Below are 23,667 nucleotides of genomic sequence, written 5' to 3' on the forward strand. Positions count from 1 at the left end.
AACACAGCTTAAAAACATTTTTTAAGAGTGGTGAAGAAACATTGAAAGAAAGCCTATTTTTAAAACTTTCTAAGTGCTTTTTACCAATACATGTTTCTATGAGTCATGTACCTTTGTGTCCCCATCATAACAATCTTCCTCCACATGTCTACTTCTATCACGTTGCTAAAACAAAGTATTACATTTATCTCTACTTAATTATTACCAGCCCATCTCTGTCTACTAGGACAGTGAACCCCCTGAATCTTGTTCTTTGTATTCCCAGCTCCAATCACAGGTCTGGAACATAAAAGGTTATTTTGTAATGTTTGACGCATGAATGCATTACTTGATGAATAGATAAATAAAAAGTATTTTTTCCCAAATCTTAGCTATTCTGTTTCTATATTTATATGCTTAAAATTTTCCTACTGCTTTCAGACATCATGGAAGAGTTTTTCAATCACTTACCTCTAACCTCCTCTAACTTGGGGGTTCCTAGCCACCTTCGAGATCCAGAATCCAAATGTCTAGCTCGGTTGCTGAGCCAGTGTAGGGAAAAGAAGTAGAGCATAGGGAAATTCTGCTTTGGCTAAAGAATTGTGTTACACACCATGACTTCAGCCTGCATTTACCCCAGATCTCCCAGATCAGTATGTATGAGCCACATTTACAAAAAAAGCAAAAGCCTCAGAAAGACCTTCTAAGAAGAATCCATGTAAACAAGAGGCACATTTCCTGGGACAATACACACACATATAGTAGGTCTTAAATATTTAGGGGATTTTTTTCTGGGTAAGTGAAATATTTACAAATGGCCCAGGATACACACATGGCCCAGATGCTTACTGTCCATCTGTACTTCTTACAGGCACTCTCCACTGGAATGGAAGTTCCTGGACAGCCGTAATCATGTCTGTCTTCTTCCCTGCTGTATCCGAAAATCTAGCACACTCTCCCACTGTGGGAACAGAAGAGATGCTATCTGGTGACACCAGGCATGCACTAATCATCTTGATTGGTAAGAGCTTGCAGGAATGCATCCCCAAGGAAACAAGGAGTAAAGAGCCATGAACCTTTCATATACTCATCCCTAGAATTTCATACCAGGCAATGACATGAAAGCTTTCCCATGGCAATCATGTATTTATTGATCCCTGTCCTTTCTCTTTCCCCCCTTCCAAACCATGAGCACTGTACTTCCCTCATACAGCCTTTCTCTACCTGGCCACAACTTCCTCTGCAAAAGTAATTCTGGATATCCTGCCTTTCATACATCTGAAACACTCTGAAAAGCACTGATTGCCAATGCATAAGTCTACTTGAAAACCTGCCATATTTCCAGTTATAGGCATACCTTGCTTTCTTGTGCTTTGCATATCTTGTGCTTTTTTACAAATTGAAAGTTTAATGACAACCCTGTGTCGAGCAAGTCTATTGGTGCCATTTTCCAACAGCACTTGCTCACTTCTTGTCTCTGTGTCATATTTTGGAAATTCTTGCAATATTTCAAGCTTTATTATTATTATATTTGTCATGGTGATCTGTGATCGGTGATTACAACTCACTGAAAGCTCAGATGATGGTTAGTATTTTTAGCAATAAAGTATTTTTTAATTAAGGTACATAGGTTATTTTTTAGACATCATGCTGTTGCACACCTTTTTTTTAGAGATTTTATTTATTTATTTATTCATGAGAGACAGAGAGTCAGAGACACAGGCAGAGGGAGAAGCAGACTCCCCGTGGAGAGCCTGATGAGGAACTGGATCCCAGGACCCCGGGATCATGGCCTGAGCCGAAGGCAGAGCCGAAGGCAGCCGCTCAACCGTTGAGCCACCCAGGTGCCCCCGTTGCACACTTTAATATGCATAAATATAACTTTAAATGCACTAGGAAAGCAAAAAGTTCATTTGACTTGCTTTATTGCAATATTCACTTTATTGAGTCAGTCTAGAACCAAACCAGCAATATCTCTGAGGTATGCCTGGACTAGGTTTTTCAGACTTTCTAGACTACTTAGTGCAATGTAGTCTTTCTTATCCACTCATCTTTGTGTAAGTTGCCACCCTTGCCTGGATACACTAAAGCGCATTTAGAATTACATATCCATTTAGGTTACATTCCTTTCCAGGAGAGAAGATGTGAGCTGTGCTCTGTCAGATTCTTGTCTGCTGTAAAGGGTGACCTTGAAAGGTCCTGCAGGAAGTGGCCTCTTGCTTCACTTCAGCTGTGCTTCCTCACAAAGCAGGCTTCACACCACAGAGACCCCGGCACTTTTCAACTATTGTTGCACAGGGAAGGGATAATGCTTAACTATGGCCATAACCTGCTCTCAAACAAGGTAAAGAATGTCAAAAGCTGCGATTTTAAGTTATATGGCATGTTTTGAAGGCAGAAATCAATTTCTATAGAACTGGAACACCTGCCTCATTTAATGCTACCATATGACACCTGGTTTCACAAGTGTTCAGAAAACTTTATTTACTTTACAAGACTCGATTAAATCTACAGTCCCCTCCCTTGGGTAATACAAAGCTGTAGCTATAGTTAGGGCTTCAGTAGCAGTTGCTTGTGTGACAAGAAATAGAATCAAGGAAAGATCTGGAAAGATGAACATGAGATGGACATTCAGACACTGGTTTTTGGGAAACCGTTGCAGTGCTGTTTCTCCCCTCGGCCGATGTCAGTGGCCATCAGGGCCACCTTTTCTCTCACACACCCTCCCACAGTGTCAGGCCTTGCACAGTTAGAGGTTATATTCTCAGGGTGGCATGGACCATCTTTCAAACAGGCAGGGAAAGACATCTTAATGGGGGAAATGAGTCATCTTGGGAGCCAGGAGGAGGATGGGTACACCTTGATGATGGCCTGCTTCACAGGAAGATTCTTTACTCTCAGGGCTGCCTTGGCGCACCATGCAGCCCCTGGGTGCTCCCATGGCTCAGGGCCCACTGACTGCACACCCTTTAGGTGGAATTAATGATGGCACCCACACCTCCTACCAAGCTCATTTCCAATACTCCGTCTCCTGCTCTCCACCACCACCCACTTGTCCCCTCCACCTTCCCTTTCCTCTCTGGGGGGTGGGGTGGGGGCAGCGGCTAGTTAACTAGTTGACTATTTACTAATCCTTCTATTAACGAAGATTTCAGTCTCCCTCTAAAGCCTTATCCTGAAATCCGTAGGGATCTGTGACCCTGACAAGGAAACAATTAGAAAGCAGCTAGCAAAAGTTTCCTGAAGGATAGACATACCCATACCCGAGATCTGAAAAATTCTCTTAAAAGGGTGGATTGCACACCGTGAATCCCCTTCCTTTTCTCCTTACCTCCAGCTCCCCGTGATGAAACATCGGTAACCTTAGGAATGAATGACAGATGCTGTAACATTTAGGTTTCTGCCCCCCGGGGGAGGGGGGGACGCGGGAGTAAGTCTGGGGTTGGGGGGAGGCGTGGAGGGAGGGGGCACGTTCCTAGAGCCCCCGACTCTCGCTCAGGGCACCTGCTGGCAGGTGGCCGCGCCCCCGGCGGTGGTGTGACCCGCAGGGTGTGACGGCGAGCCCCCCGCCCCCCCGACCCCCCCCCCCGCCCCCGCGCAGCGTGACTGGCCGCCGCCGCAGACCCGGCTCCGGGAGGCGCAGAGCGGGAGAGGCTCCGGGGCTGCTGCCTGGCGGCCGCCGCGCCTCCACCACCGCCTCCGCCGCCGCCGAGCCTCCACCTCCACCGCCGCCGCCGAGCCTCCACCGCCGCCGAGCCTCCACCTCCGCCGCCTCCGCCGCCTCCGCCGCCGCCGAGCCTCCACCGTCCCCGCTGCGCCGCCGCGCCGCCCGGGAGCCCCCCGGGAGCCCCCCGGGAGCCGCCGCTCCGAGCCCGCAGCTCCGCCAGGCGGGGGCGGCGGCAGCGCGGAGCGCACAGGCCCGGGAGCGGCGGAGGGGGCGGTGGCCTGGGCGCGCAGAGCCGCGCGGGGGAGCGTGTGCGCGTGAGCTCCGGCGCTGCACCGAGCTCGGCGGACCCCGCCAGCCGCAGCCCGGGGGCCGCAGCCCGGGAGCCTCCCCGCCGGGGCCCCGCGGCACGCGCGGCGCAGCCATGAACACCAACGATGCCAAGGAGTACCTGGCCCGGAGGGAAATCCCTCAGCTTTTCGAGGTAGGGGGCCGGGGCTGGCCGACGGCTGGGGGGGGGGGGAGGCACCCCGGGGCGCGGCGGGGCCCACCTCGGCGCCCCGGGCGCGGAGGCGGAGGCGCGTGCAGAAGCCCGCCCTGCCCGTTGGTGCGGGTCCCCGTCCGAAGGTGGGCTCCGAAGCCGCATCTCGCAGATCAAGTTTGAGCCTCCAGCAGGGCTCGGGCAGGAAGCAGGTTGCCCCCCGGCGAACCCCTCGCGCGTGGGGGCGGGGGGCTGCAGGCGGGCCAGGTGGGTGCGCGGGCGCTCAGGCCCCCCGGGGACTCGAAGCCCTGGGGTCGGGAGCCCGGGCCCCTCCGCGCGCCGAGGGTGAGGACCCCGCGGGGAGGGGACGTGGGGACGGAAGCAGCCGGAGCGGGGACAGCTCGGGGCACAGGGATGAGGGATGAAGATGCAAAAACCAAATCCAGACCCGTCGAGCGCAGCGGGTCGCCCGGGAGGGAGGTCCCCCGCGCCGCGCTGCGCTCTCGGTGAACCAACTCCTGAGCACGTTTCCCGTGGCCTTGGCAGGGACCGTCCTCCCTCGTCGCCCCCCGGCTGCAGCTTTGCCTGCCGCCCCCGACCCACCTGGACAGCGCGAGTCGGGGAGGGAGCGGCGAGGCGGGCGTGACTCCTGTTGCTCCGTCCTCGGATCCTCGGACCGCAGCGCGGCAGCGTCTACACCGGGGACCCGGGGGATGGGGAGCACTTCGGGGACGTGGGAGAGGCGGCTTGAGCCATGAACTGGGGGGAACCCTGTTCTAGACCAGAGCCGACGTCGCGGAGCCTTTTGCCTCTTTTCCTTCTCTTTCTATTTGAATTTCGAAAAATTACTGAATTCTATGTGCTTTGGGTTAGAAACAAAACAAAACAGGGAAGCGAGCCAAGCTTCATCGATGGAGCCCTGAAAGGTGAATTCCATTCACTGCAAACCTGCCCCCCCCCCCCCCCCGTTTCTGAAAGATAGTAGACTGTAGACTGATCCAGTAAAACCAGGGATCATGAATTGTTCTTTCTCGTGTTCTGCTAAAAGGAATTTTAAGACACCATCTGGGAAAAGAATTTGATGCCTCTTTTCCCAAATTATCTTTAAAATGGGCCATCATCATTGCAGATCTTCATTTTCTCTCACCTCTGTAAGCCACTGGTTTCGGGTTGGTCTGAAGCCAAGATTTCCAGGTAAACCACACTGAGCACAAGCCTGGTTTGTGAAACCCAAATCTAGCAAGTGTGTTACTCATGCTTGAAAAAAATGGGAGAGGTGTTGCATAAGGACAGGTCTTGGGATAGGTAGGATTCTTTTTTTTTTTTTTAATTTTTATTCATTTATGATAGTTACAGAGAGAGAGAGAGACAGAGACACAGGCAGGGGGAGAAGCAGGCTCCATGCACCAGGAGCCCGATGTGGGATTCAATCCCGGGTCTCCAGGATCGCGCCCTGGGCCAAAGGCAGGCGCCAAACCGCTGCGCCACCCAGGGATCCCGGATAGGTAGGATTCTTAAAGAGTTGTTTTTTTTTGTTTTTTTTTTTTTTTTTAATTTTCAAAAAGTGAATATGGAGCTGAAGAGCTGAAGGTTATGACATAAAAACTACTGCTGTGATCAATTTCATTTCTATACTTCTGGAAGAACAATTAGAAACATCTGCAGGAGTGTCACCTGATTACAAAGTGCTTCTTAATAGTATGACTGTTTTCTTTATAAATGTGGGCGCTGTTTTTCCTCCTTGGTAACCACAGAGATTTGTTTTTTAGTTTGTTCACGAAAATCTATACTGTGTATGCAAATAGATGATGGCAGGCATTGTTCAGGTAGTATGCATTTTGTTTTGTTTTGTTTTTCTGCATATGAATGGAACGTTTTAAAATAGTGGCACCCAGTAAAGGAAGTCCACTCCCTTAGGTAAAATGCAATAATACAATGTACTTAAATGCAATCCTGGACAATTAGAAGATGGAAAAAGACTGCTGGTGACCTCCAAAGGCTCCATCCTACCAGTGAGAATCTAGGCTTTATCCAGAACAAGACAGAAGTAAGACCTGCCAGTTCTCCATGGGATAAATATAGACAGTAAAACCAAATACTTTGCTTCCAAACTGAATTTCTTTCTGTCAAACCATAATAATGGTAGGCCAAGTTTCTAAGTATATGGAATTTATCAATCAGGTATCTATCAAACCAAAAATATTGTCCTCGCTGTAGATTTCAGACACCACGGTGGGCCAAGTAATTGATTATTGAATCTACATATTGTCAAACAACTAGATGTATCTAACTGACCTTTTCAGATTTTCTCCTGACTTGAGACATCATATGCATTAAATGGGATACCTCTGGTAGGTTCAAGTTTGAAACATGTTTCCATTTTTAGATTAAATGTTTAAAATAAAAACTACTTTCCCCTGATATTGTCAGGATTTCTTGACTCTAACCTCAGAGGGTATGTATTGATCTTACATTACTGTACCTTAGAGTAGAGATTTAGCAATTAATTTGAATTCTGGTGAAAGTCAAATTAGATTATTCAGGTTCTCAAAGGATTAACTCAGACTGAATAATAACATCAGCTGGTTGGCTATCTTGGATCCCTGATGGTGGCTGACTATTTGAAGGGTTAAAATTATCCATGAAGGAGTGGAACTCATTCCTTCTAAAATCAGTACACTTTGGGGAGCCAGATTTCTTTAAGGAAGCTGGAAATGTGTATTTTCCAGTTAAAAAAAAAATTCATTGAATATGATCACTCATTTTAGTTAATAATAGGAATTTAAAAAGAGAAAACTTGACTGATTCATATTGTAGTTGGATTATGTATGGGCACAGATAATCTGGCATTTTATTTTTATTCCATATCATACTTTTGCAAGATATGTAGAGAGGAATATGTGAGTTTTGGAATAAAAAAACATTGAGTTGAAATCCTGGGCCTCCAAGTTTCCAGCTCAATAACCTTGATCAACTCATTAACATCTCCGAGCCATGGTTTCCTAATCTATAAAATGGGGGTAATAATACTACATAGGACTGAAGAGTGCATTGGGTGAGCTAAGGCACAGAGTAAGCACTGCCACTGTTATTAATGTAGGAATGTGAGGAGTTAAACACAATGTGTGTGTGTGTCTGTGTGTGTATGTAACACAGGTCTTGACACACAAACTGAATGTGGATGCCCAGATTGGTTTTTTCCTCTCGCTCTGCTGTTGAACTCCTCTGAGCACTCCAGCCCACGCTATTTGGGATTTGAGAGAACAAATGCACCTAGAAAGAGCAAATTGCACAAGAATAATTTGAAAATAAAATACTGTATTTGACAAAGATGTCAGCCTTTAAAGGGTGTGTGTGTGTGTGTGTTGTACATTGATAATGTATGTTGGAGATAATAATCCTCTATGCTTTTTCCATGAAATACTGTAAAGGAAAATATTCTGCACATCACTCCAGTTCCCAGGAGTCACCATTTCCAAATTTGTAGCATTTTTAGAAATTAGTACATGTGACACATTGGACACCAGACTTTCCTCTGTAACCTCAATGGATATTGTGGACATTATATATCAAATAGCATTTTTTTTAAAGTCTCAGACTATGTTTTGAGTAAAAAATTTTTCCTAATTAGAAAATAGTCCAATATGCAACCTCCAATGTGCCAGGGACAATGTCAGGAGCTAGAGACTGAAAAATAAAAAAGACCCAAACTGTGTTGTTGAAGAGTTTACAGTTTAGAACATGAGGCCAATACATAAACTGATGGTTTCAGTTAAAATGACAGGCAAGATGGTTTTTTTCTGGGTAATGTGGAATGCAAAGGAAGAGGTCCACAAACCTACCTGGGAGCTTAGGGGAGGCCTCCTGATAATAATAATGTTACCAAAACCCACCAACATCTATTGCATATTTACTATGTGTCAGGCCCTCGATATGCACTTTACAAATATTACATTTTTAATCCTTAAAAAACTCTATGAGGAAGGTAAAACTTCATTTTGCCAATGAAGAAATTGAGGTATAGAGCCCATAAAAATGGGTGGGAATAAGATAAATAATGACTGGAGCATATTTACACGCTACACTTTATCCCACTTTGATAGGGCTCCTCCGTTTTAAGCTATGTAATCTGACTTGTTTAAAAGGCAGTGAGCTGGAAACTTATGGTCAAGAAGTCAGGGGTTATCTTAATTACTCAGCAGGTCATAATTTCAGTTGTTTATTTAAAAAACAAATGCAAAGAACAGAAACAACCCAGAATTTAAAGATAGGACATACAACCATTTTAACAAAGGTGGTTTTATTTATTTATTTTTTTTTTTTACAAAGGTGGTTTTAAAACCTATTTTATATGGGTGTATTTTGTTGTTGTATTTCAGAGCCTTTTGAATGGACTGATGTGTTCTAAGCCTGAAGACCCAGTGGAGTACTTGGAAAGTTGTTTACAGAAAGTCAAGGAATTAGGCGGCTGTGACAAGGTGAAATGGGACACATTTGTCAGCCAGGAAAAGAAGACCCTACCTCCACTCAATGGAGGGCAGTCGAGGAGATCCTTTCTAAGAAATGGTAATGTATATGTAGAATAATGGTTTATAGTTATAATGGTTTTCTTTAAAACACACCATGTAGACTATAGGCAGTTCTTTAATTTATTAGGTTTCCAAAAGCCTAGAAAGACATTGGCCCTGGAACATGATTAATCTCTCTGCTCTGAATTCTAATCACCTTTGTGATAAGACAAACAAAATCACATGCCGCTGTCCAGCATTTCCATAAAGGCTTAATGAAATTTTGTATTTCTGACTTCATTATTTTACAAAATGAATTGCATTAGCAAACTATGAATTTTTCTTAAAATTGCAAATAAGAATCTCCCAAATAAATGGATAGACCAAATAGCTGTTATGTAACAATTCACCATTTTTTTTATTAGCTGGGAAGAGTGTGGTATAATATATTTACAAACTCAAAGTCCATATTAATGCCTCTGCATAAATGCATGTAAAGTTTATACTAGCTTATCCAACGAGCATTTATTAATGCGGAATGCAACATATTAGATTGGGCGTTTAGATGCTATAGAAGTAGAAGACATGAACTTGTCTAGCAATTTTAAGAATAGTTTGGAACTAAGAATTAGAGTTCAGTAGAGGAGATTCGTGGTATATTCTGATAGCTTTCTGAATTACATGCTTATCCAAATTAGTGGTTCAACATCAGCCAAAGCCTTTTAGGCTCTGGTTGAAATTGACAAGAACAATAGTATGTGCAAAATGGAATCATTTTCAGTCAGGGGAAACTATATTTATTTTTTCCCAGTGGGCAAGATCATTATATTTTCAAAATTCACATCACTTTCAAAAATAGTACTATGAAAAGTTTTAGCTATACAGACAGAATTTGAAGTATTTATAATACAAGTATTACAAGTATTTGTACCAAATAAAGAGAGACATAAACTTCAGTTTAATTAGTATGCCCCACTTAGATTTTTTTTGAATGCAGCATGGAGAAAAGTCATGGTGTGTTAATTTTTAAGAAACACAAGCAGAAAGGATAAGCAGAACCAACATTTTCTCAGAAGCATCTCTGGAGAGTAGAATCCTTCCCTATCCATGTGGGAATCATCACTAGTTGATACAGGCCTGAATGCTCAAGTGCCAGTTACCTCTGAGACTCAGTCAATTTCTGCTTTGGTGAACCAAATGATGTCTTCATGGGCTTGAAGAGTTCATGTACCTTCCCCAAATGGCTAACTTACTTCCCTGGGTGTTGTCATACCGTTAGAATCTGGCTCGGGGTTAAATACAAATACCATGCCCTTGTTAAATCAAGTGAGATTAGTATGGGGAATACTTTCTAGACCTTAAGGCACTAACAAACCTTAGGTATTAATGAATCTCGTCTAAAATATTTTTACATTTTTAAGTTTAAATCTAAGAGGATATGATATTACCTTAGCCCAAAAGCTGCTGTCAGAGTGGGTATGAAAAGTGACTTTTGCAACAAAATAAAATCCAAATGCTTCCATTTCATACTATTACTTGGCTTGATTATACACAGAAGCCAGGCAGGCCAAGTATATAATAGACAACAGTGGGGACTGCGGTCAAATTAGAGAGAACAGTCATTGTCTAAAGGCAGTCATGTACAAATTTTAGAAACACACTGAGCTGAACAAAACACATCTCTGGGGCTATATTGGGCCTACAAATGACCAGTTTGGAACTCCTGATTTAGCAGGATAAGCTAAAACAGGAATGGAAAATGTAGGTCTAACTGTCATTAGAATTAAAACTGTTTGTTAATTTTAGAATCTCCATTCCATGTCTACTAATACTTTACCAGAATTCCTTCTCAGAGGTCTTCTAATTAATCTATGTACGAATAGAACCATTCAATATACAATGATGACTGTCTTATTACATGCTGAAAGATGGAAAATGGTTTTTAAATTGACTTTTCTGTAAAAATAACATTTTATGATATGCTTTACTTGTGCTTTGTAACTTTTAGCTATAATTTATGGAATAGATTATTAAATTAAAGAAAACTGATAACTTCCCAGTAACTTAAAGCATCATGATTATTTTTAGAAATAAAAAGTGATTCATACATATTTTGCTGAAATACTGGCATAGCTATGCTAATATGTAATTATCATGAAAAATTATTCTGTGAATTAAAACATTTTAATCATTTAGGCAAATCACTTTTATACATCATTTCATACATAAAAATATGATAAAAAGCAAGGATAAATTATTGACTGAAAGGATTTTACTATCAATGTGAGATAAGCATCCATATTTTTCTGTCATATGTATACAATTGAACAAATAGTTGCAGATAAGGGGTCTAATCCCATAGCTCCAAATGTCCATAAAGCTTCTGTTCTGTCATCGTATACTCAACATGTTTAAAAAGCAATCATAGCATATTTGCTTCAAAACCAGCACTCCTTTCTTTCCTTATTTTGATGAAGTCAGTCTATGAGTCAGTTGAGCATTATAATAACAATTTATTGAACACTGCTATTTGTCATTCTTTTAAGACTGAGGATATAGCCAGTGACAAAGAACAAACATGGTACCTGCCTTCATGGAGTGCTGTAGAGAATATTATGCTAAATAAAATAAGTCAGTTAGAGAAAGACAAATACTATATGATCTCATTCACATGTCGGATTTAAAACAAAGCAAATGAGCAAACAAACAAAAAACCAGAATCCTAAATACAGAAAATAAACTGAGGGTTGCCAGAGGGGAGATTGGGAGGGGGGAGGAACGAGTGAAGTAGACAAAGGAGATTAAGCATAACTTACCTTGATGGGCACTGAGAAGTGTATAGAATTATTGAGTCATTACATTGTACACCTGAAATTAATATAACACTATGTTAATTATACTTCAGTTAAAAATAAAATATTAAAAGAAATGCTTTGGAAATACTATAGGAGTGTAGAGAGTGGGCACCCTATACAGGTACAAAATATATGTATCATATATATATATATGATACATATATATACATAACAGTTTGGTATAGACTATAATGCTGAGGTTATTTTTAAAGAATTTGTGTAAGATGATGTTAATCAGGAATAATTGTTGAAACAAAAATAATGAAATTGGCAATCATTTTGATGATAGAATAAAAAACATTGGTCGTGAAAAAAAATATATATATATATAATTAAAAGCCCAGTCGGTGCTCTAGGAAATACCGTATGCTATAGGATCAACCATATAAACAGGGGAGTGGAACCAAGGTAGGCTGGGGTTCAAGGTAGGCTTCCTGGAAGAAGTGATATGCTAGTGCTTGGAGACAGAAAGCTAAGTGGGTGTTAGCTAGAGAAGGATGGAAGAGTTTGAGTATATACCAGGGAATAGAGAACAGGGGTTCCTGACGTTGAGGAAGAGGCTACGGTATAGATAGTAATAACAGAAGCCCACCATTTCTGGAGCAGAAGAGAGAAGGCAGGAAACTATATGAAATGCAGTGTGTTCCTTATTTATTTAAACTTGAAACCTGGTAATTGTTTTTGTAATGTCACCTCCTTTCATATCACAGATCCCAATCCTAACCGTGTTCTTCGTATCTCACCACTCATGTCCATTTCCTGTGCTACCCCTCTTAACTGAAGCCCTCATTTCTCACCTGTGCATTACAGTACCTGACTCCTAGCCGCTATTCTTTCTGCCCCCCCCATCTCCCAAATCAAATCCCTTCTAACCACCACCAGATTTATCTTCCTAAAAAACATATTTCATATTTAATTATGTTCCTACTTTACCCCTCTCCCCGCCAAAAAACTTCTCTGCTGACTTTCTACCAGGTTAATGCTAAACCCTTTACTCTGGTGGTTAAGTCCCTCCACCCTATAGCCACACCTGCCTACCCATCTTCTGGTTTTTCTCTATGGGAAACCATCTGTTCTCTGTTACCAATTCAACAAATATTTATTGGACACTACGTGCCAACCATAGTTCTAAATCCCAAGGATACAGTTCCAGATAAGTAAGGTCCCTGCTTCATGGAACTGAACATTCTAATGGGAGAGGACAGTGAATGGAGACCTTTCAAATTGTGAAGTAGTAGATGCTTTGTAGAGTGACTTAGAGTGATATCCTTGAAATTAGGTGACTACTCGAGATTAAAAAGTCAGTGAAGTCCCCTTATAGGAGGTTTCATGTGAGCTGAAGTGTGAAAGACAAGCAGAGTATTTCGGGCAGTGGATTGTGGGGACAAGATTGGAAGCAGGCAGATCAGTAAAGAGTCTGTTAAAGTTGTCCAGGTAAATGCTGGTGACTTGGGCAAGAGTAGTGATAGTGCAGTTGGAGAAAAGTTTGGGTATTTGGGATATGTTTTGGATATAAAATCTATGGCAATAAATGTGAAGACTAAGGGAAGAAAATAATTGAGGATAATGCCTTGAGTTTTGCCCTGTGTTAGGGGAAGCCATTTGATTTCAAGGCAGACCAGGATACTGTTGTCAGTGCCTTTCCTATCATAAACCCTTCCCATAGTTTTCTAAAGAATATCCACTATTATTGCAGACGACTCTACTCCTTTCTTGGAACTGAAGCGAGTCCAGTGGGTCAGTAGTTAATGAGCTCATCTATTGTGTCAACAGAGCATGAGAAGTTCTACCTATCAATATCCCAGAAAGAGATATGAGCACAATGACATGCTAAAATCCAGTAGTCCCCATAGCCAAGTCACTCATGGAAAGCCAAGTGGCCTCCTGTTTCTTTTATGCAGTGCCTGTTGGGTAGTTAGGGCTTCTCTTTGTCTCCTGGGATACTGACACATGGGTTGAGGACAGAAGGAGCCATGAACTACAAGAACCAAGGCTGAGCCTCGAACAACATGGGAATTAGCAGCTGTGTAAGGTTGGGAGAATTGTGAGGTTGTATATTATACAACTCCAGCGAGCACTGTTTGCAGAGATCAGGGTATATAAAAACTACCAAACAAGATTAAGCAGTACTTAAGCGGGTTCCTTCAGAACAGGGTTTGGCAAATTATAACCCACCTACTGAGTCTGGCTCCTTATCTGTTTTTATAAAGTTTTGTTAGAACACAAACTCATCCATTGTTTATATGTTGTCTCTGACCACTTTCCTGCTACATGACCAAGTTGGGTATGAGACTGTGCAAAGTTCAAAATACTAAATGGCCCATTAAGGAAAAGTTTGCAGATCACTTACAGGATGGAGTCTCCTTCCACTTGAAAAAAATCAAACTCATTTAGTTTGAAAAATTCCCTCCACTGATTGGCTAAGTACAAAAAATGTTTTATTATGCTTTTTTTTTTCCCGTTTCAAAGTTATCTTACTCTTTTGCAGTAATGCCTGAAAATTCCAACTTTCCATATCGGCGGTATGATCGGCTCCCTCCAATCCATCAATTCTCCATAGAAAGTGATACGGACCTCTCTGAGACTGCAGAGTTAATTGAGGAGTATGAGGTTTTTGATCCCACTAGACCTCGACCAAAAATCATTCTTGTCATAGGTATGAGGACAGAAAGCAAAATTCTTATAGTCTTGCTATCTTTGCTTGTATATTTACATTTCAAGAAATTATGTTAATTATGTGTATTTGCAAATACTAAGTTGGGTAAAGACAAACAATAGAAACAAAAGCTCAAGAGACAGTAGATATAAATATTTTAGCATAATTTTCAATAAAACAGAATTGTTATAATTATATAATGCCTATTGCACTTTTATAGAATCTCATTACAATGTCCTAGAAATTCTCTATCATGAATTGAAAGTATTAATTTCTTCAAGATTTATTGTCCTCTGGTTTTATCTGTTTAATTTTTAACATAGAAACTGAATCCATTAGAAGTTTTCTTTCTTTCTTTTTTTTTTTTTTAAGATTTTATTATTTATTTGACACAGAGAGAGAGAGCGTGCGAGACCAAGCAGGGGGAGCAGCAGGCAGAGGGAGAGGGAGCCTGATGTGTGTGGGGCTCTCTCCCAGGATTCTAGGATCATGACCTGAGCCAAAGGCAGATACTTAACCACTGAGCCACCCAGCTGCCTCCCATTTGAAGTTTTCTAAACATGATGTGTCTTTTTCCTTTCTAATTCAACAAAATGAATTTTTATTCACTATTAACTTTAGAGGGTAAGAATAATAATTATGATAATATGTTGGTAAAGACTCATAAATGAGTCTTCTGTATGGCAAACTGGCACTTAAAATAAAAAAGTTTGGTGTTTAAGACAAGCAAATCCCATAGAATAGTGTTTTATACATCACATAACATCTGAGTATTAGTCAAAATAAGAATAACAGTTGATCTTTAACATTGCTTACTATGAATGTGTATGGAAATACCAGTCTGATTTCAATTCACGAGGAATGGATATGGAAAATGTTGGAAGTCTTTTGGCAAAACGCATTGTTGACCATTCTCGCAACTTCCAACTTCCTCAAAATCTGTAAAAATCAATGAGGAGACCTGTGAACATGCAGTATGTTGTCATTGTCTCACGTTCCAGTTTGACTCAGCTTTCACAGAGATAACCAAAAGTGAAAATCGAGTGTGACGTGTTCAGGGCTCTTCTCGTCAGTAATGTTAACAGAGGGCAGATTGCATGCAGCCCCCATGCAAAGAAGTACTGTTTCTGGGAGATGCACTGATGACGGCAACTGGCAGAAAGGCAGGCAAATCAACACACCAAGCTGTAACAAGAATTTAAGTTCACCAGACTAGAAGAAGTGACATTGGTCCATCTCTCAGTGTAATGAAAATGAAATTGCAAAGATATTTGGCACTGAATTAAGGTAGTATCGTAGGTAGAAAATATAACAACTGGCTTTCTAAAAGTCATTATTCTTATGGCATATGGTAGCCACCATTATGCCGTAAATCTCTGTTCTTGAAAAGTGTGTGTGTGTGTGTGTGCACACTTAAAAGTTTGAGATTCGGGGCACCTGGGTGGCTCAGTGTTTGTGCATCTGCCTTCGGCTCAGGTCATGATCCCAGGGTCCTGGGATCAAATCCCGCATCAGGGTGCCCACAGGGAGCCTGCCTCTCCCTCTGCCTATGTCTGCCTCTCCCTCTGTGTCTCTTGTGAATAAACAAAATCTTAAAATGTTTTTAAAGTTAGAGATTATTACTTAGAAGATGAAGAAATGCTTTATTAAAACATAGAGCTACAGGTGAAGAAATTATTTCGCCGTTTTGGGATGAAATATTCTTTCATATTTCTGTTCTCAAATGTTGGTAATTATTAATAGGATGAACAAATGGAGGTGTGATTGTCCATGAAAAAGGCGGAATACCAAAATGCTCTTCTGTAAAACACATATATGAATTTTTTGTGCATTGTGAATTTTATATGAAAATGTCTAAAATATTTCAATAAACTAAGGTCTTTGGAGAAAATACAAATGCTTCAAAAAAGAACTCCACAGTTCTTTCTTACTCAGTAAAATCAATTGGCTTCCCAAGAGTGTGATTCTGGTTTTAGACTTACACACTATAAAATTGTATGTATTCCAAGAATAATGCAGAACCAATGAGTGTAAATAACTTTTAGATTTTAGAGCATTGAGATATGAGAAGAAAGGAAAAACCGAACCTTAGGTTATATGAGAGAATTGGGGCAATTTAATGACTTTTGAGGAATTATAATTGTACCCGAACCTTACAAATGTTTATTGGTATCAGGTAAAAAAGGAATGGAAGAGGTACAGATACCCACATGGTATTACATTCAAATAAAATTTCCTTTGTGGCGATGCAGAATTTTTTTAAAGCTAGACATCTTGTCACAGACATGAATATCTCTTATATTAATATAATTATAAAATCTAAGAGTTAGATGGATCCTAATATTTTTAAGTATTAGAGATAAATAAATGGAACCAAATTAAGCTCACTTTGGTTTCAGAGAGAAAATGTGAAACCAATTTGTTCATCAAACCCATGTAATAAATTAATACTATTCCTCCTTAATTGTGCTAATCATATGTTTGTGTTGTCTGCTATTTGCTTCTATTAGTTGACAAAAAAAATTTGTGTGCTATAACTTTCTTAGCATGCTTGATTTTTTTTTAATTCAGTGGGATTTATAATCTCTTATAAATGAAGTTTGATAGTTTGTGAGATAAAATGTGTCAATATAGTTTATGAAAGATAACTTTCATTCTTCAAGGATCAAATCTTCTTAAATTTGATGGGGATATTCATGTAATTTTTTACTTCAAGCCAACCCATGAACTGCATTATAGGTTAATAAGCCAGAAGCAGCTATTTAGAGCCAAAACTTACTTTTGATTTGCAAAGTAATGAATTTAATCAAGTAGTAGTTGATAATGTTAAATCTAATAGGGTAGGTTTAGAGTTTCTTAGAAAGAAAATGGTTAAAAATGTAAACAAATTCCTATCCTAAGTTTAATAAAGCAGTAAAAAAGGTGAAAGCCACATGTTATCAGGTTTATTATTTGGTATTGGGGTTAAGAAGTGATTCTCATTAGTTGATCTTAGAATTCTGAACTTTGAAATTTTTATATTTTATTTATTTTTTAAAGATTTGCTTATCTATTTAAGACACACAAGCACACACACACACACACAGCAGAGTGAGCAGAGGGAGAGGGAGAAGCAGACTCCTCGCTGAGCAGCGCGCCTGACATGGGACTTGATCGCAGGACCCTGAGATCATGACCTGAGTCAAAATCAACAGTCAGACACTTAACTGACTCAGCCACCCCAGCACCCCTGCGTTTGAACATTTTTAAAAAGGAAATAAGGCATGGCCAACTAAGTCTACCCATTCAGAACTCTTTTTAGAAAAAATAAGCAAAACACCTGTCTTTTTTACTTATATTATTTGCAAAAAATAATTGATAATTATATATAAAATGAATTGTACTCCCTCCCATATCTGATATATTGAAATAGTAGGGAGAACACCAACTCACTTTTCTATTGAATTTTTATTTTCAATATTGCTTAATAAATCATAAATATTTTCAGTGAATATTACCAAAACATTTCATTACTTATTAGACATCAACCTTTAAAAATATTTTGTCTACAGTCAATAATTTATGCTTAAGCATAAATTTCATCTTGGTAATTACTAAGAAGTCACAAATCAGGGCTCCTGGGTCTCTCAGTTGGTTAAGCATCTGACTTCAGCTTGAGTCATGAGCCTTGGGGTCCTGGGTTCGAGCCCTGAATCATTGGGTTCCCTGCCCTGCGGGGAGTCGGCTGGTCCCTCTCTCTCTCCCTCTGACCCTCCCCTTCCCCCTGCTCCTGCTCATGGTCTCTCTCATATGAATAGAGTCTTTAAAAAGAAAAAATAAGGAGTAACAAATCAAAATCAGACAGGGCTGATTGCTATTGCTTTATTTAGAAATTTGTTCAGACTTTAGATTCAAATTAGTCTAGGTTGTTTAGAAATATAAATTAAATCTAATATGATTGGAAATAAAATCTGAGGCATAGATTTTATAATTATTTTAGGACATAAGCTTCTAAAAAATAAATGGTAATTACCAACGATTAGTGTTGAGTAAGGTTGCGAAATGTTGATTACTTCATACGAATGTATCACAAAATTGAAATTATCTTGAGCTCTATGAATTTGTTCTGCTTTAAGCACCTATTCCATTCACTCTGTATTCGTGGCATAAAACTTCTTTGAAATTGAAAGGAGATGAGGCAAGTAGACCTGTGAACGGAGTTAAAAAAAAAAAAGATTTAAATAACCTGTGTCAATATTGATGTCCCTCTGAGTTTAAGAATAATTGTTGCATTTCACCAAATTGCACGGTAGCTCTTTGTTGGCATGGAACACATTTCTATTATTTTGATCATTGTCTCTTGTGGCCCATAGATTTTTCTTTGATCACAGGGAAAACGCAATTAGGTTTTACACAGAAGAACAAGACACAGTTTCTTTCAACTGCATTGTCCAATTTTCTTTTTTTTTTCTTCCAATTTTCTAAGTTAGTTATTTACTAAAATAGGTAAAGGAAAAAATGTCTCTTTCATCTAATAAAATTGATCGTAATTCTATCTTTTCCTTGGCTAAGTCTGTACTTGCTCTGCATTCAGAGGTAGAGCCGAGAATGGCACAGGTGTAAAGTTGGCTTCCCTGACAGTGGCGATCTAGACTGTATCTCAAGCTAGAGGTAGTAGCTGTGTAAAAAGGGGTTTCTTGTTGTTATCGGAAGGTCACAATTTTGCCTGTTTTAAATGACAGGTGGTCCAGGAAGTGGAAAGGGTACTCAAAGTTTGAAAATTGCAGAACGTTATGGATTCCAATACATTTCGGTGGGAGAATTATTAAGAAAGAAGATCCACAGTACCAGCAGCAATAGGAAATGGAGTCTTATTGCCAAAATAATTACAACTGGAGAATTGGCCCCACAGGTACTGCTGTGTTATTTGCTTCTAGTCTGCAAAAGATTCTTATGCCAATTGTGTCAGTCTAACTGTGGTTTCTCGACTTTCTTTTTTTTCTTTACAAAAGGAAACAACAATTACAGAGATAAAACAGAAATTGATGCAAATACCTGATGAAGAGGGCATTGTTATTGATGGCTTCCCAAGAGATGTTGCCCAGGCTCTATCTTTTGAGGACCAAGTAAGAATGTCTCTATATTTTAAATGACCTGTTTTTGCTTAAAACTTTGAGATTAAAAAAAAAAAAAAAGGTTTCTTGGAAGACTTACTGTTATTCTGAAAAAATTCTGGTCTGAAAGCAGGAAAGTACATCAGTATGGGTTGTCAAAAGGTCATTTCCTTGGCCTGTGTGCCTAAAAATTGGAGAATGTCTCTGTCAAAATAGAAAAAAAAAAGGACTAATAAGAGAATTTGTTATTTTTACTTAAAAAGGCAAACCTCTCTAAATTTTATTTCAAAACACTTTAAGATTATGTTTTTCATCTTTAATTACTTAAAACAAGCCTGCTCTATACTGCCCAGCCATAGAAAACATCACCCTGCACTTATATTGTAACCAAATTAGGAAGCCCCCTTAACTGGGGTGTAAAATACTAACAAACAAACCTATAACAAAGTAGGGTTCAGGTTGCCAAACTTCACTCAAATTTCAGTAGGCTCTGTATGCTCAGCACCTAATACATATATTTTTAAGGGAAAATGAATCAATTAAAATATTTTGTATATCTATTTAATCTTTGAAAATCAGGGTGAGTGGTTTTTCCTGTAAAAATTTTAATTACAAAAACAGCAATGTGGTCATAAAAATTTTAATCCAGTGTAAAAAATGAAAGTCTGCAAATACCCTTATTCCGTTCCACTGCCCTCTTCTTCTGAGAAACAGAAACACTGTTAAGCTTGTTATACATCCTTCTGGGCCATTTTCTATACATTGAACACACACACAGCCACGCATGCACACGTCTGCATGCTTATATGCAAGTGCCTTTTTAATTTTCATAGCTATTTCCAAATGGTCCCCCAGAAAGACTTGTCCAAGTTATAGTCCCATCAATACTGAATGAGTGTATTTATCCAGATTCTTTCCAAATGGATATAATTCATATTTAAGATTTTTGCCAAACTGAGCAGTAAAAAACAGTATTTCATCTCTTAAATGTGCATTTAACAAGAAACTAAGTTAGATATGCCTTCAGATACTTTGCTATTTGTATTTCTTTTTTTTTTTAATTTTTATTTATTTATGATAGTCACAGAGAGAGAGAGAGAGAGAGGCAGAGACACAAGCAGGCTCCATGCACCGGGAGCCCGATGTGGGATTCGATCCCGGGTCTCCAGGATCGCGCCCTGGGCCAAAGGCAGGCGCCAAACCGCTGCGCCAACCAGGGATCCCTGCTATTTGTATTTCTTATGTGAATTACCTGCTTTCCTTTGCTTATATTTCTATGGACCTGTTTATCTTTTTCTTATTTAAATAAGCTTTTAGCATATTACAGATATTATATCAGAGAGAACAAAGTCAAATAAGAGGTAAATTTATGTGTCGTGTAAAAGAAGTCTGGAGTTAGGCGGTTCAAGGCCAGAAGACGGCTTCTGAAAGCCTCTCTTTGTTCAGATTGACTCTCTGGGCGCACCTGTTGTGCTGGGGTGTCTGTCTCCTCCCCTCAGGTCTTCCTCTCCCACAGTAATCCAGAACCTCCGGTGCTTTCTCAGCTCGAGGGCTTGGTTCTAATTGCTCTGGCCTTGATGAGAGAAAAACTAGAAAAATCAATTTTTTGTTGTTGCTATTGTGTCATCTGGGTCGCTATTGAAAGTGGGTGCTATGGCAGCCGTGCTATGGGATTCTTGGCTATTGGCAGAAGCCTGATAGCCAGCGCAGGCATTCCCACTCAAACCCAGTCCACACTGTGTACTGAGTGACATGCATTTGGTGGGCGCACGCTGCATGAGCTTCTTGATTTTTTTCTCTGTTGCCTTTCCAACGTACTGTGAGTCTCCCTCTTCTCCCCTGAATAATAACTCAGGCAGATCTCATGGCTTTCCTGGTCACTTTAAAATATCAACAGCTAGGGGCGTCCAGTGTCTCGGTCACTTAAACATCTGGCTCTTGACCTGAGCTCAGGTCATGATCTCAGGGTCGTGGAATGGAGCCCCGTGTCATGCTCGGTGCTTAGCGGAGAGTCTGCTTGAGATTCTTTCTCTCTCCCTCTCCCACTTCCCCCCTCTCCAAAATAAGAAATAAACAAATCTTTAAAATATTAACAGATAGTCTCACTTCCCAGTATTAAAAGCTTAGTCCGCAATTGTATCTCAATAAAGCTGGGGGAAATTTTTTTAATTAAAAAAAAGTCCAATATAAAATAAAAACTTCAGTTTTTCATTCAGTTTCACATATAGTCTGCTTGGACCTGGTTCAGCCGCAGAAACCCGAAGTGATGTCTCAGACTCCTGAAATTCTTCTCAGCTGGCTTATGGTGGGGCGGGAAACGTATAACTCTCCAGCAACTCTCTGGATACCTGACCCATTTCCACCTTCTCTTATATAACCTGGACACGAGTGATGGGCCAAGGGTCATAATACCGGCTGGGGACACCTGTTAGCAAGTTCTGTATATGATGCTCTAGTATCTCTGTGTAGATTATGCAGTTATTTGCATTTTCTGTTCTTAGCCATTTTTCTGAGGCTAGAAAAGTCCTGGTTTAACATCTTAGGTTGGTATTGTAACAGCTTAGAGATTCTTGGCCACTTCGAGCAGAACAGTTGTGCTGAGGTTGATGCCACCATTGCCGAGCCACCAGAGGTCAGAGGGTGCAGAGGCACAGCTGAAGTGTCTATTTAAAGCAAAGTGGTAAGGTCAGCCCTGATAACTCCAGACCCTACGTAGGCTTATGCTCTCATGTATCTATTTTTCTGGTACCATTTCTGACACCAGATGCATGAGGGTTTTCCATTCCAGTTCTCTGATCCTCAATGCAAACAAGAAATCTGATCATTGAATTCAACTCTGACACTGAATAGCAAAGTTAGTATGGACCCTACAGGTTAAGGGCTCAGTCCCACAAGACCATCCCCACTTGAGCGGTCAGTCACGAGTTCCAGGGGCCCCTTATGCTTCTGTCCAATCACCCATAAATTCTAGGGTTCCCAAGACACCCTTATCAGTTTTGATAATTTGCTAGAATGACCCACAGAACTCAGGAAAATGCTTTACTTACATTTAGGGGATTATTACAAAGGTGCTACTCAGGGACAGCCAAATAGAGGAGATGTGTAAGGCATGGTGTGGGGGTGGGGATACAGAACTTCCATGTTCTCTCTGGGTGCACCACCCTCCCAGCACTTTGGCATGTTCACCGACCCAAAAGCTCCCCAAACTTCACTGCTGAGTTTTTCTTTCTTTTTTTTTTTTTTTTTTTTCTGCTGAGTTTTTCTAACTCAATCTGTAACCATCTACCATCTTCCTGCAGACCAGGGGGTAGGGCCAGAAGTTCCCACCTTCTAATCTCTCTCTGAGAGAGCAAATACAAACTCCCATCCTGACACTATTTGGGGCCCTGCATGAGTTATTTCATTAGCTTTGACTCAGATATGGTCAGAAGGTGTTCATTATGAACAACAAAAGACACTCCTATGACTCAGGAAATTCTGAAGGTTTTAGGAGCTCTGCGCCAGGAGTCAGAGACAATGACTAAATATATTTTTTCACTATACCACAACTCCTCAAGGTTTTTTCTTTAACCAGTCTTTTTGTGTGTCCTGTGGATACATATATACCTGCATGCAGAAATTTTCCCCAGGACGTCCACACAGGTCCAGGGTGTAAGAAGAGACGGATTTCTGCTATCGGCCATGTACTAGTGATGGTCTTGTCATTGTAACAAAAAGACCTAACAGTCAAGTGTCTTATAGGACAATGAAGTTGTTGTTGTTTTTTTTTTCTATTAGGGAATAGGATCAATGTGACCGGGGTGATTGATGAGACAGCTTTTCTCCCTGAGGTCATTTAGGGGCCCTGATTTTTTCCAGATTGTTGTTTTGCCATTTCCTGGGACACTCTCATCATCTGTATGGTTGAAGCAGAGCTTCCAACACGTATGTTTCCAGGTGGCATGTAAGGGAAACAGAACATGAACATCTGAAGGTCTGACGTCCCAGATCTGGATAGTGGCAGCTGTCATTTCTGCTCACATGGCATTGTTAAGGATTTTAGTCATGTCAAAATTGTGAGGCAGGCTGGGAAGTATAATCCAGCGAGGTGGCCACGTGCCTGCCTACAGTCCTGTTACTATGGAAGCATCAGAGAACTAACTCGCAGTTTCTACCCTAGTTTGCCTCCCTGGCCATCCAAATGTCGGCATGCTCCCTTCTTCCCTCACGGAGATTGTACTCATTCACTCCCCAAGGAAAACAACTGGAGTCCAGTCATCTAGATCAAAAGTCAAGAGTCTCTACTTGATGTATAATTAAATCCAGATTAGACTCTTCAGCCACCTACAAACTGAACATCAGGTTGTCTTCCCTCCCTGCCACCAATACACAGTGGAGGAACAAGACCCAGACAAGGGAAATTTATTTTTATCCCGAAAAAGGGAATTTGGG

At 40.7% G+C, this 23,667-nt stretch overlaps 1 protein-coding gene across 2 annotated transcripts in view; it reads left to right on the forward strand.

Annotated features, from left to right (window-relative positions):
• Positions 1-3,960: 3,960 nt before the first annotated feature.
• AK5 (adenylate kinase 5) overlaps positions 3,961-23,667 on the forward strand; it is a 237,665-nt gene continuing 217,958 nt past the window's right edge. The window contains exons 1-5 of one of the 2 annotated variants that reach the window (XM_072834127.1): positions 3,961-4,127; positions 8,504-8,690; positions 13,976-14,143; positions 18,865-19,034; positions 19,135-19,248. In XM_072834127.1, the coding sequence (XP_072690228.1) occupies positions 4,068-4,127; positions 8,504-8,690; positions 13,976-14,143; positions 18,865-19,034; positions 19,135-19,248 (699 nt within the window). In that variant the 5' untranslated portion in view covers positions 3,961-4,067. The remainder of the gene's footprint in view (positions 4,128-8,503; positions 8,691-13,975; positions 14,144-18,864; positions 19,035-19,134; positions 19,249-23,667) is intronic. The other variant, XM_072834128.1, reaches the window with a different exon arrangement.

The sequence above is a fragment of the Canis lupus genome, chromosome 8 (assembly GCF_048164855.1).
Source record: "Canis lupus baileyi chromosome 8, mCanLup2.hap1, whole genome shotgun sequence".
In the NCBI taxonomy this organism is placed as follows: Eukaryota; Metazoa; Chordata; class Mammalia; order Carnivora; family Canidae; genus Canis; species Canis lupus.